This window comes from Microchirus variegatus (assembly GCF_963457635.1).
Source record: "Microchirus variegatus genome assembly, chromosome: 10".
Taxonomy (NCBI): Eukaryota; Metazoa; Chordata; class Actinopteri; order Pleuronectiformes; family Soleidae; genus Microchirus; species Microchirus variegatus.
In genome coordinates, this window is record NC_139811.1 from 17,600,883 (window position 1) to 17,619,667 (window position 18,785).

Below are 18,785 nucleotides of genomic sequence, written 5' to 3' on the forward strand. Positions count from 1 at the left end.
ATGTCGTCCATAATGTGACCATTTTTTGAAAAAGAAAATTGGTCCAAAATTTGACAAAAACGACATACTATACTATGTCGTCCAAAATCTGACACATTTTTTGAAAAACGTTTTTTTGGTCCAAAACTTGACAAAAACGTCATCCTATACTATGTAGTACGTCCTACTATACTATGTCGTCCAAAATCTGACCATTTTTTGGAAAAAAAAATTGGTCCAAAACTTGACAAAAACATCATACTTTACTATGTAGTACGTCCTACTATACTATGTGGTCCATAATGTGACCATTTTTTGGAAAAAAAAATTGGTCCAAAACTTGACAAAAACATCATACTTTACTATGTAGTACGTCCTACTATACTATGTGGTCCATAATGTGACCATTTTTTGAAAAAAAAATTGGTCCAAAATTTGACAAAAATGACATACTATACTATGTCGTTCCACAATCTGCCAAATTTTTTGAAAAACGTTTTTTTGGTCCAAAACTTGACAAAAACGTCAATCTATACTATGTAGTATGTCCTACTATACTATGTCGTCCATAATCTGACCATTTTTTGGAAAAAAACAAATTGGTCCAAAATTTGACAAAAACGACATACTATACTATGTCGTCCAAAATCTGACCATTTTTTTGAAAAACGTTTTTTTGGTCCAAAACTTGACAAAAACGTCATACTTTACTATGTAGTACGTCCTACTATACTATGTCGTCCAAAATGTGACCATTTTTTGAAAAAAACAATTTGTCCAAAATTTGACAAAAACGACATACTATACTATGTCGTCCAAAATCTGACCATTTTTTTGAAAAACGTTTTTTTGGTCCAAAACTTGACAAAAACGTCATACTTTACTATGTAGTACGTCCTACTATACTATGTCGTCCAAAATCTGACAATTTTTTTGAAAAACGTTTTTTTGGTCCAAAACTTGACAAAAACGTCATCCTATACTATGTAGTATGTCCTACTATATTATGTGGCCTATAATGTGACCGTTTTTGAAAAAAACAAATTGGTCCAAAATTTGACAAAAACGACATTTGTCCAAAATGTGACCATTTTTTGAAAAAAAAAATTGGTCCAAAATTTGACAAAAACGACATACTATACTATGTCGTCCAAAATCTGACCATATTTTTGAAAAACGTTTTTTTGGTCCAAAACTTGACAAAAACGTCATCCTATACTATGTAGTACATCCTACTATACTATGTCGTCCATAATGTGACCATTTTTTGAAAAAGAAAATTGGTCCAAAATTTGACAAAAACGACATACTATACTATGTCGTCCAAAATCTGACACATTTTTTGAAAAACGTTTTTTTGGTCCAAAACTTGACAAAAACGTCATCCTATACTATGTAGTACGTCCTACTATACTATGTCGTCCAAAATGTGACCATTTTTTGGAAAAAAAAATTGGTCCAAAACTTGACAAAAACATCATACTTTACTATGTAGTACGTCCTACTATACTATGTGGTCCATAATGTGACCATTTTTTGAAAAAAAAATTGGTCCAAAATTTGACAAAAATGACATACTATACTATGTCGTTCCACAATCTGCCAAATTTTTTGAAAAACGTTTTTTTGGTCCAAAACTTGACAAAAACGTCAATCTATACTATGTAGTATGTCCTACTATACTATGTCGTCCATAATCTGACCATTTTTTGGAAAAAAACAAATTGGTCCAAAATTTGACAAAAACGACATACTATACTATGTCGTCCAAAATCTGACCATTTTTTTGAAAAACGTTTTTTTGGTCCAAAACTTGACAAAAACGTCATACTTTACTATGTAGTACGTCCTACTATACTATGTCGTCCAAAATGTGACCATTTTTTGAAAAAAACAATTTGTCCAAAATTTGACAAAAACGACATACTATACTATGTCGTCCAAAATCTGACCATTTTTTTGAAAAACGTTTTTTTGGTCCAAAACTTGACAAAAACGTCATACTTTACTATGTAGTACGTCCTACTATACTATGTCGTCCAAAATCTGACAATTTTTTTGAAAAACGTTTTTTTGGTCCAAAACTTGACAAAAACGTCATCCTATACTATGTAGTATGTCCTACTATATTATGTGGCCTATAATGTGACCGTTTTTGAAAAAAACAAATTGGTCCAAAATTTGACAAAAACGACATTTGTCCAAAATGTGACCATTTTTTGAAAAAAACAATTTGTCCAAAATTTGACAAAAACGACATACTATACTTTGTCGTCCAAAATCTGACCAGTTTTTTGAAAAACGTTTTTTTGGTCCAAAACTTGACAAAAACGTCATACTTTACTATGTAGTACGTCCTACTATATTATGTGGCCTATAATGTGACCGTTTTTGAAAAAAACAAATTGCTCCAAAATTTGACAAAAACGACATTTTTCCAAAATGTGACCATTTTTTGAAAAAAACAATTTGTCCAAAATTTGACAAAAATGACATACTATACTATGTCGTCCAAAATCTGACCATTTTTTTGAAAAACGTTTTTTTGGTCCAAAACTTGACAAAAACGTCATCCTATACTATGTAGTACGTCCTACTATATTATGTGGCCTATAATGTGACCGTTTTTGAAAAAAACAAATTGGTCCAAAATTTGACAAAAGCGACATACTATACTATGTCGTCCAAAATCTGACCATTTTTTTGAAAAACTTTTTTTGGTCCAAAACTTGACAAAAACGTCATACTTTACTATGTAGTACGTCCTACTATACTATGTCATCCATAGAGCGACCATTTTTTGAAAAAAAAAATTGGTCCAAAATTTGACAAAAACGTCATACTATACTAAAATGTGACCAAAACGTAATGTGACCAAAACGTCATACTATACTATGGTGTTGACCTCAATGTCATATTACACAATTTCGTCCAAAATCTGACCACTTTTTTGAAAAAAAGTTGGTCCAAAATTTGACATAAACGTCATACTATACTATGTCGTCCAAAATTGGAAAATAAAAAAAAAAATAAATAAATTTGGCCAAAATGTGCCCAAAACGTCATACTATACTATGTCGTCGACCTCAATGTCATACTACACTAATACGTCCAAAATCTGACCACTTTTTTGTAAAAAAATTTGGTCCCAAATTTCCCAAAAACGTCATACTATACTATGTCGTCCAACATCTGACAATTTTTTTGATTTCTTTTTTTTAGCCCAAAATGTGACCAAAACGTCATACTATACTATGTCGTCGACCTGAATGTCATACTACACTAATTTGTCCAAAATCTGACAATTTTTTTGAAAAAAAATGTTAAGCCCAAAATGTGCCCAAAATGTCATACTATACTATGTCGTTGACCTCAATGTCATACTACACAATTTCGTCCAAAATCTGACCACTTTTTTGAAAAGGAATGTTGGTCCAAAATTTGACAAAAACGTCATACTACACTATGTCGTCCAAAATTGGAAAAAAAGAAAAAAAAAAAAGAAATTTGTCCAAATTGTGCCCAAAACGTCATACTATACTATGTCGTCGACCTCAATGTCATACTACACTAACCTGTCCAAAATTTGACCACTTTTTTGGAAAAAAAGTTTTGGTCCAAAATTTCACAAAAACATCAGACTATACTATGTCGTCCAACATCTGACAATCTGACAACATTTTTTCAGCCCAAAATGTGACCAAAGCGTCATACTATACCATGTCATCGACATCAATGTCATACTACACTATTTCGTCCAAAATCTGACCACTTTTTTGAAAAAAAATGTTGGTGCAAAATTTGACAAAAACGTCATACTATACTATGTCGTCCAAAATGGGACAATTATTTTGGATTTATTTTTTTTGCCCAAAATGTAACCAAAACGTCATACGATACTATCTTGTCGACCTCAATGTCATACTAGACTATTTCGTCCAAAATCCGACCATTTTATTGAAAAAAAACTTTTGGTCCAATATTGGACCAAAACCTCATACTATACTGTGTCGTCCAAAATCTGACAATTTTTTTGAAAACATTTTTTAAGCCCAAAATGTCCCCAAAACGTCATACTATTCTATGTCGTCGACCTCAATGTCATACTACACTATTTCGTCCAAAATCTTACCACTTTTTTGGAAAAAAGATTTTGTCCATATTCTATTCTATGTCTTCCAAAATTTGACAAAAACGTCATGCTATACTATGTCGTCCTAAATTTGAATTTTTTTTTGAAAAATAAATAGACCACTTGGCCAAAATCAATCCTCTGACTTCAATGGAATATCATACTTTACGGTGTCGTCCAAAATTTGAAAATGTTTTTAAAAAAAAATGTTTTCGTCATAAATTTGACAAAAACGTCATACTATACTCTGTTGTCCAAAATTTGAAAAAATGTTTGATAAAAATATACCACTTGGCCAAAGTTTGACAAAAACGTCATACTTTACGTCATACTATAATTTGTTGTCCAAAATTTGACATTTCTTTTGAAAAAAAAAATACTCCTTGGCCAAAGTTTGACAAAAACGTCATACTCTACTATGTCGTCCAAAATTTGACAAAAACGTCATACTATACTATGCCATCCAAAATGTGTCAAATTTTTGACCAAACAACCATTATGTTGTCCAAAATTGGATCAAAAAAAAAAAAATTGTAAAAAATTTGAATGAAAGGTCAGACTATAATATTTTGTCCAAATTCTGATAATTTTTTTGAAAAAAAAATATTTTGTCAAAAATTTGACAAATACGTCATACTGTACTATGCTATCTAAGATATGACAAAAACATCATACTATACTATGTTGTTAAAATTTTACAAAAATGTTATACTATAGTACGTCAAAGAGTCATACCTTTGCATGTTGTCCAAAATGTGACACAAAAGTCATAGGTTAGTATGTCGTTCACAATTTGACAAAATGTCCTACTATACTAAAAACTGATTTTAGTAGAACATTTGACATAAAAGTCATACTATACTATGTCATACAAAATTTGACAAAAATGTCCTACTATATTGTGTTGCCCAAACATTTTTTTTAGTATGTCCTCCAAAATTTGTCAAAATAATTCATAGGTTAGTATGTCATCCAGAATCAACAAAAATCTTCCAAGTTACTGTCGTGGTTGAGATTCGAACCAGCGCCCCTTGTGGGAGGATGCCACCTAAAGGGAAGTGTCGTTAATCCCTTGATTTAATTGAAACGTCATACTTTTCTATGTCGTCTGAAATGACATCAAAACGTCAGAGTTTTGTATGCTGTCCAAAATGTGACAAAAAAGTCATAGTTTGTCCTCTAAAAGTGGAAATGATATCAAAATGAATCTCCATTTTTCTTTGGGTCAGAAGTTTTTTGCCTTCAAACTATACCAAAGACAGGGTGTAAGCCAGAGAGGAAGTATAAATGGAGAAATTTCAGCACAGCACTATAGTGCAGTGGGAGGGTGTGTAGAGGAGTTTGTCTCCCACTTACAATTGTCCCGTGACACTTTTTAACTGGTCGCTACTTAGATAGTGCAGCTGCATGATAAAAAGGACAATCAACCACAGAGTCACTTTCATGTTTGCTGTAGCTGAGTGCAGACATGTGACTCTCAAAGGTGTCTCAGTAATGCACCTCAACATTTTTTTGACTCTGGTCTTTACCATACGACTAGTGAGCCATCATTTCAACCAACCATAAGTGAGCCCACCCATTTTGGCACCTTCTTTTTTCCTTTTTTTTTTTTGACACTTCTCAGTGTCACCTCTGTTTGTTTCTGCGGACCCGGTGTCAAGTAACACGTCTCACAACTTCTGGAGAACATTTCTACCTTGAATAGTTTTCACTTACAGAAAAAAAAAAAAAACGTCAGTATGGACAAGGATGGGTATCCGTCTGTGTTTGTGGTGGACCGCCCTACCACCGGTCTTCCACTACCACCCAGGTTGAACCAAAGACAGCAGCGTGGAGGAGCTTGTCAGACCCTGCTGATCCTGCTGGTCAGTGTGGCACTGTGTGGCATGGCCATAGAAGCCTGCTTCATTTACCATCTCTACCATCCTGAATCTGTGAGTATTACTTATATCTCTGAGTCTACAGAACACTGGCCGATGCTATATATTTTCATTTAATCATTTATCATGTTCATTTCATTTCATTTCCTTGTATTTTTTATTTTTCTGAGAACTTAAACTAACTTTTCTCACTTAAAGTTTAAGTTAAGTTAAGTTTTTCTATCATTCCATACATAAATGTCACTGCCTGGCCAATTACTTTGATACCATTAATGTTAGATGTTCAGACAAAAATAACAAAATGCTAAACTTAGTGTGGAAAATAAAATGGGTTAAAAAAACCATACAATACATGATAGAAACAAGTCAAATCAGATCAGATTTGCTTATGTTGCGTGTCGGAAACTGTCAGCTCTGCTTCACTATCACATGTATGTAAAAAAAAAGGAACTGATGTCCATGTGTCACTTTTTGATCAAACACTTTGCCACTGATTTATGGCTTGAATCAACATCACAAGATGAAAACTGAAAACTGAGATACAAAATCACACTTCAGCACTTGTCTGTATTCATCACGTTGGGACGCTGTTCAGCTTTTGTGAAGCGGAGTCTCGATGAAACAAAAAGACCCTCGTAACAGGAACGAAACGGACATTTACTCATGATTTTTTTTTTCCTCCAAAAAAAAACTGCTGATGATGAAATTGTGTAGTGTGGGTGGAGAAGTACATTAAAGTCCGGCCCATTTTTTGGGGACTTACTGACGTCCCTGGGAGGAAACTAACAGATGTTTCACCATGCTGGAATGTCACTACTTTGACTGTATGTGTGTGTGTCAAGTTTCTCACACAACTTTGTTCATCTGTGTGCAGGCAGCAGTCATGGGGTAAGGGGTGGTTTATGTGGAAAAGAGGTTAGCGCTACTGTTTGTTAAAACAAGGTCATATACATATAGTACACTTTTCAAACAGGGGATGGTGAAGAAAAGGAAGTGGTCTACTTCCTGTGACATGATCATCATATACCTTTTGATAACACAGACCTGCACTCTCAGGCAGGAGAGAAAATGATTTAAAAAACACACAACAGAAAGTGGCCATTTTTTTAGATCTAATGTTCACAACCTTTTTTTAATTTTTATTTTTATATTTATTATAAAAGAAGAGCTAAATGACTTTGTGTTTGCGTTGCAGGTTGCTTCAGCATCGTCCTCTAAGCTTGAAGGTATGCCACACTTTTCTACTCAAATTATAAATATTTTCGATTTAAGTGTTTTTTTTTAAGTGTGGTTGTCGTGCGTCGCCACGGCCATGCACACCACAGTTTCCATGGACCCACCTAAGAGCTGGACACTGCTGTCACGACTGCTGACACGGACAAGAAGAGAAAAAACAGATTTTAGGCTCACCTAATAAACTTAACAGCTGCTTAAGTTAAAGATTTTGAATATCTTGCCCTTTTTTGCCTGGAAACTGAAGTTAGTAAACCACTCACAAAAAACCCCCTCAGAAAATCAGCAATTTATCATGTGACACACAGGTGTTTTTAATCCACTGCCACAGTCACTAAATCCAGTGTTATCTTGTGACTTTGGGGTTTGAAATCTTTTGGTCGAGCAGAACAAATGTTCCCAACGAGGCAGCTCTTGTGTCTCTGAAAGCTAGAAAATTACCCTTTTCAGGGTTTTTTGTGTGATTGAGTGAGCTTGTCCTTCTGGAAAAGGCTGTTTAATCTGAAGATATCTTAGAGCAGGCATTGATTTTATTTGGTGAGCCATTTGTTAAGTGGCTAAAATCATTTTTTTTTCTTCTTCTGTCCCTGTTGGCCGCCATGTGACAGGCATATCTTGCCTACCATTAGTCAGATTGCCCTAAGCCTTTGGATATGGGTTGAGGATGGTGTGCATCCTTGATTTTAAAATTTTTGGGAGGAATTTTAATTTTCACTGATTTATCATGCTGCATTTTGCTGATTTATCACGCTACACCAGGCAGGCAGCGGCTCATCAGCAGCAGCTGCGCTGTCTGGAGCGGGGAGGTGGGAGTGAAGAGGCTGTCCTCATGGTGTGCGAGACATTTTCACACGGTTCACCGCAGAACATGGTGTTATACTGAAATGACGAAGTAGGTGTCCATTCACCAATACGCGAGCACATATTTATTTCATATTAGCATGCTACTACTTTGCGGCCAACTTGGCAAACCTGTTTCCAAAGGTAAGCTAGCGAGGCTACGATTAGCATAAGCGTAGGGCTAACATAATACAAACACTGTGCAACCTAGCTAGCCTAGTTGGGCTGTTTGATGCTAGCTGGTGTGGCTGACAGTCACAACACATCTAGCTATGCTAATGCTAATTGAAAATATAACATTTATGTTGTGCCTAATGAGGTTGCACAGTGTTTGAGGTATGTTAGCCTTTACGTTCCTTATCATGTTACCATAACTGAAAAATCTTCTTCAGCTCCCACTAAAGGAATACATACTTCCTACAGGCACTGCACTGGTTGATGATAATGTGTCTATTCCTGACTTTAAATAATTCCTCATTGTTGTTTTTGTCTGGTTGTCCCACAGGTGAAGATGTTACTCATCCCACTGAATTGCCCAATTACAATATTCCTCCTTCCAAACCAATGGCACAACTGACTGGTGAGAATTATTTTTTATATAAACATTATATAAATATTATTTCTATACCTCAGCTTTCGGTAAAATGTCTCTGTTTATTATTTACACACCTCTGTTTTTGTTTTTCAGACGGACAAGATGTAGCTCATGGACCAAAAACCATGGTGTGGAGCACGATTGCAGAGCCTTTCCTCTATCAAATGGACTACAAGGATGGGGGCCTTATAGTAAAGAAGGCGGGTTATTATTATGTCTATTCAAAGGTTTTTTTCTCAGACTATGGTTTGTTTCACCACACTGTTGTCCTGCACACGCACAAGTACGGTGAAGGCATTGCCCTCCTGCAGTCAAGAAAATCATCACAGAGCTGGATCAATGCACGATCCAACAGTTACTTGGGTGGAGTGTTTCACCTCGACAAAGACGACGCACTTTATGTGAAAGTCAGCAACACCACAAAGATTCGGCGGCACAAATCCTATGAGAACATCTTTGGTGCTTTTATGATATAAACATTGTTGAACATTGTGATTTGTTGATGCCGTCTTATTTCTAAAGTATATTTTTTGGGCTTTTTATTGCCTTTAATTGATAGTACAGTGGAGAGAGAGACAGGAAATGGGGAGGCAGAGAGGGGGAATGACTTGCAGGAAATTCCCGGGTTCGACTCCTGCATTGGGCAGCCCTAATGCGGGATTCCAACTGGGACCACCTGCAGTGAGGACTGTATCCTCAACACGGGACGGCCTCATTCAGGTGATTTTGAATGTGAATTTAGTAATTACCACATTGTGTCATCCTCCCTGACTCCCTGAGTCACTTGTCCATATTATAAGTCATTACTGTACTATTACCATATTGTATCTGCACTTAGCCACATCACATTACTCATCATCAGTGTCACCATGAATCAAAATGTTTGGATATTTTTGAAATGGATGAACAACACCTTTTTATTTTAGTATGCCTTGATCATTTTTTTATATTTTGTATCATCATATATATATATATATAACAGTAACCATTAACATTTATTTTCATTCTTGCTGTATCACATAGTGTGCACACTATTTATTTATTGCTTCAATGGGAGAACAAATGACACGACTGCTTTAATTGTGTTGAGTTTGCGTTCAATCATGTAAAGAAAATGATCAAATAAAAGGATTTTCTTTTTTGGATTAAAAAGTATGCTGCTCTTTTTTGTGACACTGAAGAGAACCTGCTTCCTGCTGTGCCAGGAGAGTGGTCTCAGTCGCAGTTGACACTTCGCCCACTCAGTCCGACCACACGACACAACATGTACAGAAGGTCTTTTTTTTTTCTTCCCCCCGTGACACATACCAGTTCTTAGTCACCCCTTCAACTGTATTTTATATCGATATGAATGCATCTGTTAAACTCTTCATGACTTTTATGACAAAGATGCGTCACGACTGTTCCACACGTTCTCACATGCTGCATTTTGATGCTTTAAATACTCATTTGCGACTCATCGCCATGGAGACGAGCATGCTGCAATGTCCTGTGCAAAAAAAACCTCCCTGCTCTTTGAAGCTTTTTCTTTTTTCTTTTTTGCTCTTTCGCATTGCTCATGCACTTTCCCTTTAGCCGTGTCTGTTCGAAGAAGCTGCTCTTGAAAACACCCACAGGTTTGTACATTTGTAAACTGAGGAGGAAGTTGCGGCGGGGGCCGTATGGGGGTGGTGGGACGGGGGTATCAGCAGCAGATTACCTGACTCACTTTCCAACCCCAGAACTGGAGAGGAACAACTGGCCATAAAGTTCTGTACTGTCGTCTATGTGTGTGTGTGTGTACATTATGGGAAAACAATCAAGATCCCATAACATAAATTACTACATTTTAATGTGAAGACATAGTTAGGCTGAGGTCAGGGTTAGGATTAGGCCAGTAATTATGGTTAAGTTTCTCCAGTAAATTAATGTAAGTCAAGTGTGTGTGTGTGTACATAACAAATGCATGTTCTCTATGTGCGCACTCTATGTGTCAAAGCAAAGCTTTATGATAATATGCGTCGTTGGTGGCCGTGACACTTTTACATAAGAGTCATACATGTGTCAACATGAGTCATCATGTTCCAGCGTGTGTGTGTGTGTGTGTGTGTGTGTGTGTGTGTGTGTGTGTGTGTGTGTGTGTGTGTGTGTGTGTGTGTGTGGAAGGAATGTGAGAATCTGGAATCGCAGAAGAGGGCGAAGTCATATCAGCTGTGTAGTTGTACCTACAAGTCTAGACGTGACTTTATGTGTGGGACAATGCAGATTATTCACAATTCAGTGAATGAAACCATCATTGTTCCATTGATAAAGTCAGCAGATACGTTGAGTCAAACACACTGTGGAAATAAACCAGTAGCTGTTTGTTCCCTTTCAAACAGTAATTGATGAGAGTATAGAGCAATATTTTTCAGCAAATCAAAACTGAAAGTGGTGGTCGTGGTACTCAGCTAAATGCTGTCCCCTTGTGTTGGCCTCTCAGCCAGGTAGAACGTGAACGTCACATTACAGTTATCAGTGGTTAGCGCTGGTGACTCACACCAAGAAGGTCCCAGGTTGGAAGCTGGACTGAAGCCTTTATGTGTGAAGTTTGCAGTTTTCCCTGATGTCTGTTCAGGTTTTCTCTGTGTACTCCGGCTTCCTGGCAAAGTCCCAAAAAGTAAAGCATTGGAGACTCCAAATTGACGGTACGTGTGAGTGTGAATGGATTGGTTCACCCTGAAAGAATAAATGGTGGAGAATGAGTGAATGAAGAATGTCAAATGCCTGCTTTGACTATTGGGGAATTCTTCAACGACACGGCCATCTTGGGAGTTGGCATTGAGAGTGAGGAGGATGATCACAGCACAGCACTTTTCCAACCCATGTGTGTTTTTCCCAGAGCATTAGCATGTATTCATGTTTTTAACAAGGAATCTTATTATATATGCTAAAATATTGTTAACCATGGACACCGTGGACATGCTGAGGTATTGTTGCAACATACAAACAGTCAACTGGCCTATGCGTAACACAAAAGATATTTACACTATTTCCACTGTCTCTGGGCTTTCTTCTTCTTCTTCATTGGTTATTGGTGATGAAAAGACTACAAGAAATGGACGTACTGTAGCCTACAGGTTTGAAAAGGGAAGTCTAGGATGGGGGAGAAAAAGTAGAAGTTTGAGTCACAACAACAACTGGATTTGAAAGGAAGTCTAATGGAAACGTGAACTGATTATTATAATTAGGTTTTTTTTTATTGGCAGGAAACATTTTCCTGAGAAATAATGCTGTCAATTACTAGTTCAAGCTCTTTATAGCCCATGAGGTCCGTTAATTCGTAAATTATGATCCCTTTTAGAGGAAAATAGACATTGGACGCCGTGTGATGGCTAGTAATGTTAAATAGCTGCCTGGTTGCAGGTGAAGTCTAAAAAAACTATTTATGAAAGGAGTTAATTCTGCAAACGGAATCCTGCGTCCATTTTTGTATACTGTCTAAGGCCATGGTTCCTAAACTGTGGTACGTGTACCACCAGTGGTAGTTAAAATACAGAAATACTTTTCTATACCAGGGTATGTGATGGGAGTGGAGCTGAGTGGGTAGAAGGTGAAGCAAATAACAACAACAACAAAAATAATCATTATAATTATTGGAGTAACCTTTCGCTCCATCTTAATCTACAACAGTGTGTGAAGTATATGTGAGGAAGAGGAGGATGATGAGAGAGCAAATTATCTTATATTGAGAATACATCTGCCTCCTGTGAAAAGTCTGCCTCTGACTTTGCTTGGTCTGTTTACACCAATGTATTTTAAACGTTGATGACAATGGTGTGACTTTGAGAGCTCAATATTTTCTCAGGTGGTACTTGGTATAAAAAGCTTGAGAACCACTGGTCTAGGGTTTATGTGGAAGAGCCAATTTTCTTTGTTTGTGTAGTAAGCTTCCACTTCACAAACATGAAACACACATCCATCCAAACTGCTGTTGAAACATGATGGAAACCTAGCCCCTTGCCATGAGTACCTACAGTATAAAAGCCTTATTCTAAGGCTATGAAAACTAATACAAAGAAGCTGTCGACAACATCCAGGAGCTGAAGGCATTAGGGGATCTGCCTGAGTTTGTAGTGGACATTAGTGGTGGTAGTCAGGATGTAGTTCAGCCGATGATTCAAGCTGATGATTGTTTATCATCATGCATGCCTGACTAGGTTCCATATAAAAGCAGAAACTGTTGAATGTGACTCAACTGAAAGTAATGCAACTCCAGAGCACATGTCCTCAATGAGTTGCTTGAATACATCGAGGACTATCGTTGCTCAGCGGAATCACTGGTGATGTATAACTTGACAGCCTTCTATGACGAGCACATTGCTAATCTGGGATTTCCAAACATCAAATGCAACACCAAGAAGTACTGCAAGAGTATCTCCCCATGAAGCATGCCTTTACAGGTTCCTTCTCAACCTCATGTGAAGCTGATTCTATCCCTATCATGCTGAGATCCTTCTTCTTGATGGATCAGGTATTGATCAGCCACCTCCTGTACCTGAGAAGTCCCTGGCTGAAACATTCATTGGGCAGCAAATCATTTTCAACTCTGCAGGATGCAGATCAAAGAAACATGGCAGTGTTCCTTGTCACAGAAGAAAGAGGGAAACACCAGCTTCACTAGATCTGGCAATGAAACTACACCAGCAAAGTGGTAGTAGATAGATCTGGTGGAGACCATGCATAAAAGAGGAATATGTGTGTCATATGACCGCTTGAAAACATTCAGCATAGACATAGCAAATTTGGTGATGAGTCACTGGGAAACAACAGTCATCCTCATCCAGCCTCCTGTCCTCTCATCAATGTGATTGAAGAAGGCTACCAGCTGTTAGAGAGAGTCAGAAACCTTCTTGTTAAAGAGAACCTTGAAGCTGGAGAATGTGCTCATGAAGATTATGATCATTACATGGAGTTAGACAGTACATGCAAATGCAAATGCAGAGGCTGCCTTGTATGTCTCTCTGTGGATGTCATGGCTCAGTGATACAGGCGTCTAAATACAGAATCATCTTAGTGTTGTAAATGTAATGTGTTTTTTAGCCTTGGAACCTATTTTATTGGATTCCTTGATCCCAGAAATGTACACGATCACACCAAATTTGTCATTATAACTATAACAGAAGCAAAGATATGGGCCTCTCAAGTATGGTCGGTGACCATGTTGAAAACATTTTTAGATACAAAACGTGATCTCACTTGTGTCTTAGGATAAATGTATTTCTATGGCGCTAAGGTACTTCCATGCCAAGGGGACATTTGCATCATAACTTGAATTCAAAAGTCACTTAACCTAGTCCCTATTTTACATTCTCTCCCCCAGCTCTCCTCTGTCCCCCATCTTTCCTTTCACCCCTACCGGTCGAGGCAGATGCGCCAATGCCTAGTATTTGCTCAATGTGTGAGCTGTTGTGTTTCACTCCTCTCTATAATATTATAATTCTTCTGTCTTACTATGTACAGTGCCTTGAGGCAATGTATATTGTGATTTAGACGCTATATTGAATTGTTCGGAGATAACTCAAACCTTGACCTGTTGTGATATGAACCGGCTAACTGATACAAAGTCAGTTAATAGCCACGTTCCCTTTTGACCAGGCCATGGACTAACCCTTAAATAACCATACTGATGGGTAGTAGATTAAAGTTCTGCCAATAAACCTTCCTAAAGGTTGTACAATAAACCTTTATTAAATATTCAATAAAAAGTCTTTCTTAAAATCTGGCAGATCATCTCAGCAGTCAGTGTTTGAGAGATAAGGCAATTCCCCAACTGCACACACAGGACGTCTCAGTGTTGTTTAGGGGAGTAAATGATGCAAAGGGACAATGTGGCTTTTCATAGCAGCTGCCGCACGTCTTTCATGTGAACACACAACCGCTACACGTCCGCCCTGACATTCGGCAGTGGAAAGCACGGGTCGGAACAATCCAGCCCTGTGCAAACACCTAATAAATGAGACAGAGTGGGCAGAAGATAAATATCTCGTATGTGAATTCTGTGTTCGACTCGTCCCCACTGAAATCGAAAGCTGCGGTGGCAGCAGCTAATACAGCGTGTGGTTGGGAGACATGGGACATGTGGAAATGAAGGGTGTTCTGGTACAACCTGGGTTACTTGGAAAATATGTGTCTTGGTTGCGATGACTAACATCATGTTCCAGTGAAAGTTGTTGTCGCGATGCAGATCACTAATAGGCTGTTGTTGTTTTGTGAGAATACACAATGGTATATTCTTCGACAGCACACGGCAGGGAGGGTCCCTCGTCCCACCCCATCTGTCAAATATGTCTTTGTTAACTTATAACCTCTCAGTTTCACTTTTTTATATCCAGGGTCTTGAAAATGACTCACAGGGTCACAGGCATTATTTCATCTTCACAGATTGATTATCTCCACAACAAAGGCTTTTCAAACACATCACATGAAATACGTTGTGAAGAAAATACAGGTTTTATTCTCTCACCTTGTCTTGACAGTAGTTATGTTGTTAAAATCAGACGTAAAAACATGTTAATAGGTTTCCAGATACATCAATACTTCAAACTCATTGACTAAAGCAAAGAAAAACCTTTACATGAGAAACCTTTCACATAAATCACCAGGACTCATGATTTCATGATGTGTGGCACAAGTAGTGAAAGAGAATCTGAGGTTAGTGGTGTCAAATCTCACTTATTTATATCATCAATAAATAAATTAATGATTTTCTATCTTAAAATCACTAAAGAGAATAAACTTTTATTGTTAAATATAGTGGCCTATATATCAAGTCCAACAAATAAATACACACATCATAAATATGTAATTCACACAGTTCAAAACATATCAAGATGATCAAATATGAGCTGTGCAAATAAAATAGTTTGGTTACAAAATAATAGACGTTGCACTTTTAAAATGATACATTCACTGAGTCATCTGAACATTTAAAATAATCAAATAATACAAGTATTTATTCAAATACATAATACTGTGATTTGGCTGTTTAAAATGCACAAGAACAACCCAGCTCAGCTTTTCTAATCTACTTTATACAATATGAAATCCATGGAAAATTACCAATGTATTTTTATTGTTTCTTGAGCACAGCTGAGTTTTAAGGAGTGATATTGAAGAGGGCTACCATATGCAGAGAATCAGATTTGTAGTGAGGAGTGATCCTGGAGCTGCACTATGGTATATTTAGTTAACAGACCAAATAATTAAATGCTGAATTAATATAAGACTGTTGGGATGAGTTCTTCCTTAAAATTGAAAGTGACTGTGTTGTGTCCTCAGTCCTTTCTCTGAGACACAGTCACCTCTTTGACGGAATGAGGACAATGTTTAGCAAAAAGACAATGATGCCATCGGTGAATGTGACCAGGGTCTTTGGGTCCTTTTGGGGCTGGACAAATGTCCTGGAACCGGCCATGGATTCGGGATAGATGTATTCTTTTCGGAGCTGCATCTAAGGCTTGTCCATGAAGATAATATCCAGGTGTGTTAAATATTCATTGGTATCAACACATGTGTTAGGGTCAATGGTGACGTCTAGGTGCCCTACTGCAGAAAGCACCTCTGCCTTGCCCAGGAGGCCAGTGCTGCATGTCTCTGTATTAGTCCAACCTTGCAGGAGGGGTTTGCCGTTCCAATTCAGGCTGACTGTGTGATTTCCTTTACACGAACACAGTTTCACCTGAAGGTTTAGGAAGTAATAGCCGTCCTTCTTCACAGTTAAAACTTCTCTCCCTGAGATTGGTTTTGTGTTCGGCCACTTTGTTACCCATTTAATTCTCCCTTTATCTGCAGGTGATAAGAAAGACTTGCTGTTAGACTTTTTGGTAACGCTTTCTTTTACAGTCCCCTAATTACCAGGTATTTACCTGGTAAATTCATGGTAACACCAAAGTGTTACTAGGTAATTACCAATGGTAATAAGAAAGTAAATACAGTGAAACTGTTGCCAAAATACTGGGCATTTACCTGGTAACTATATAGTTAATTATAGCGTGTTATTACTGCTGTTAATAAGAAGGTATGTACAGCTAAACTATGGCAAAACTATGGTAAATGTAAGTGTATTATTGGGTTATAAACTGGTAATAAGCAGGTACCTACAGTCCCCTAATTACTAGCTATTTACCCAAGGGGTAATCTAACAAACCTAACCCTAAAAATGTGTGTAATTACATGGAAACAAGCTTGGCTTTCTTTTACAGTACAGTTTTACTTTACTTACCGAGTACATTACCGTGCATTACCCAGTATTTTGGCAACGGTTTCACTGTATTTACTTATCTTATTACCCTTGGTAATTACCTAGCAACACTTTAGTGTTACCATGAATTTACCAGCTAAATACCAGGTAATTAGGGGACTGTAAAAGAAAGCGTTACCGACTTTTTTTCTGAATATCCATGTTGATTTCACAGTTGAAGAAAGTGTATTTCACCTGATGTACGTGCCACAGAGATTACATGTGATGGAATTAGATATTCCTTTTTTGACAATTGCATTATCTGTATTTTGAAGAATGGAATCTGATCTTATGAGTACAGAAATACCCAAAAATGGGATGCCTCACCGTCTGTAGTCTCATCACCATTATAAGCCTGAAAGCTTAGCATTTTTCCTTTGCCCAAGAGAAGCCCATTCTCAGTTGGAAATGTCTGGAGAAGCAAAAGCTCAATTAATCTCAAAACATTGAACATGACACCAACATGGCCTTCACAGTGACTCATAGATCAGCAGCAGAAAATATAAAGCTTTTAGCGTGTGAATAGAAGAATAGATCATGTACATATTCACAGTGAGACAACAATTACGTTTGGTGGTATTTCTCAGAATGAGGCAATGACGTCCTTGTGCTTCCTACAAGTGATGAAGACTCTCTGACATGAATAAATAGTATGTATGAACTAAGCCTGCTGTCGTAGTTCTTTATCTGTAACAATAGGGTTGTAAAAGGAAGCATGACACATTAATCACTATGTACATGTATCCCCGGCAACAACCAGACCAGGTAAACAAAAACAACACACTCCGATGCTGTGGTTCTCTTACCGAGTGTGTTTTGTTTTCTTCTTTTGTCTTTGATTCTTGTGCGACATCAACACTTTTCTGAGACTGAAGGAAACAGAGGCACAGCGTAAAAAAAAACAATTCACCCAGGGAGGTGCAATCAACTTATGTCATTTAAAATAAATGATATGGGCCTATATGTTTTAAATTGTATTTAGTTGTAGTCGTTGCTTAGCAGTCTCCCAAAATGTTATGATTGTTGCACTTATTGTCTTCATCACTGGCATCGGCTTCACCTGACATCAATGAGCATCTGCAGACCACATACAGGTGTGTCTTTCTCGTCAGCTGTGCTACTATTAAAACCACAAGAAAGAACAGATGCACTGTTCAGGTGCTGTATTTTAACACAACAGCACTGACATTCATCTTTTACACTCTATTGTCGAGCTATACTGTCCTATTCCTTCAGAAGTCAGAGGACATGTAAGGCACACTGTAAAGTTTCTATCTCGACATTGAGACATTTTTATGAAAAAAAATTCAGTCTTACCACTGCGTGATATCCCGAGGTGAAGTAGAAGATAATGAACATAGCTTGGACCATGGAAAGGACGGCGGTCCACAACAGGAGGACATAGACCAGGGAATTGTGGGTTCGCTGTGGCATCGTCAGTGACAGAGTGTACGGGCCCTGAGTGTTTTCTGCTGTGCAGTGCCTCTGTGCAGTGTCAGTGTGTGTGTGTGTGTTTGCTTCCTGAGCTCAGTGTTGTGATGTGATGGGTAGGTTTTGATGTTTGACTTTGTTCTGCTGTGTTCTCAGTATCTATAGCGCAAAGAGAAATCCAGATGGTACTTTCCCTGTATGTTGCTGAGGACTGACACAGCAGGCTCATCAGCTATGTATATGCCTTTTGGGGCCGGCCCTTTTTCTCCTACTCACTGTTATTCTCACAAAAGAAGGAACAAGACCAGGGAGAAAGGGAAGGAAAGATGACCTTTGACATAATTTTTTCTCAAAATTGTTTCAAAATCATTTAGTTCCTGATTTATGCTCAGAGTGCGTAAAAATGTGTGTTCACATTTGTGACAAATAATTTCA

General features: G+C 37.5%; 1 protein-coding gene across 1 annotated transcript; it reads left to right on the forward strand.

Moving 5' to 3' along the window:
• Window positions 1–5,850: 5,850 nt before the first annotated feature.
• Window positions 5,851–9,135, forward strand: tnfsf14 (TNF superfamily member 14; the record flags this gene model as incomplete). The annotated part of the gene is made up of 4 exons (XM_083895848.1): window positions 5,851–6,045; window positions 7,187–7,217; window positions 8,570–8,644; window positions 8,753–9,135. 4 exons carry the CDS (start codon window positions 5,851–5,853, stop codon window positions 9,133–9,135), a joined length of 684 nt encoding a protein of 227 aa, XP_083751974.1.
• Between the last annotated feature and the right edge of the window lie 9,650 nt (window positions 9,136–18,785).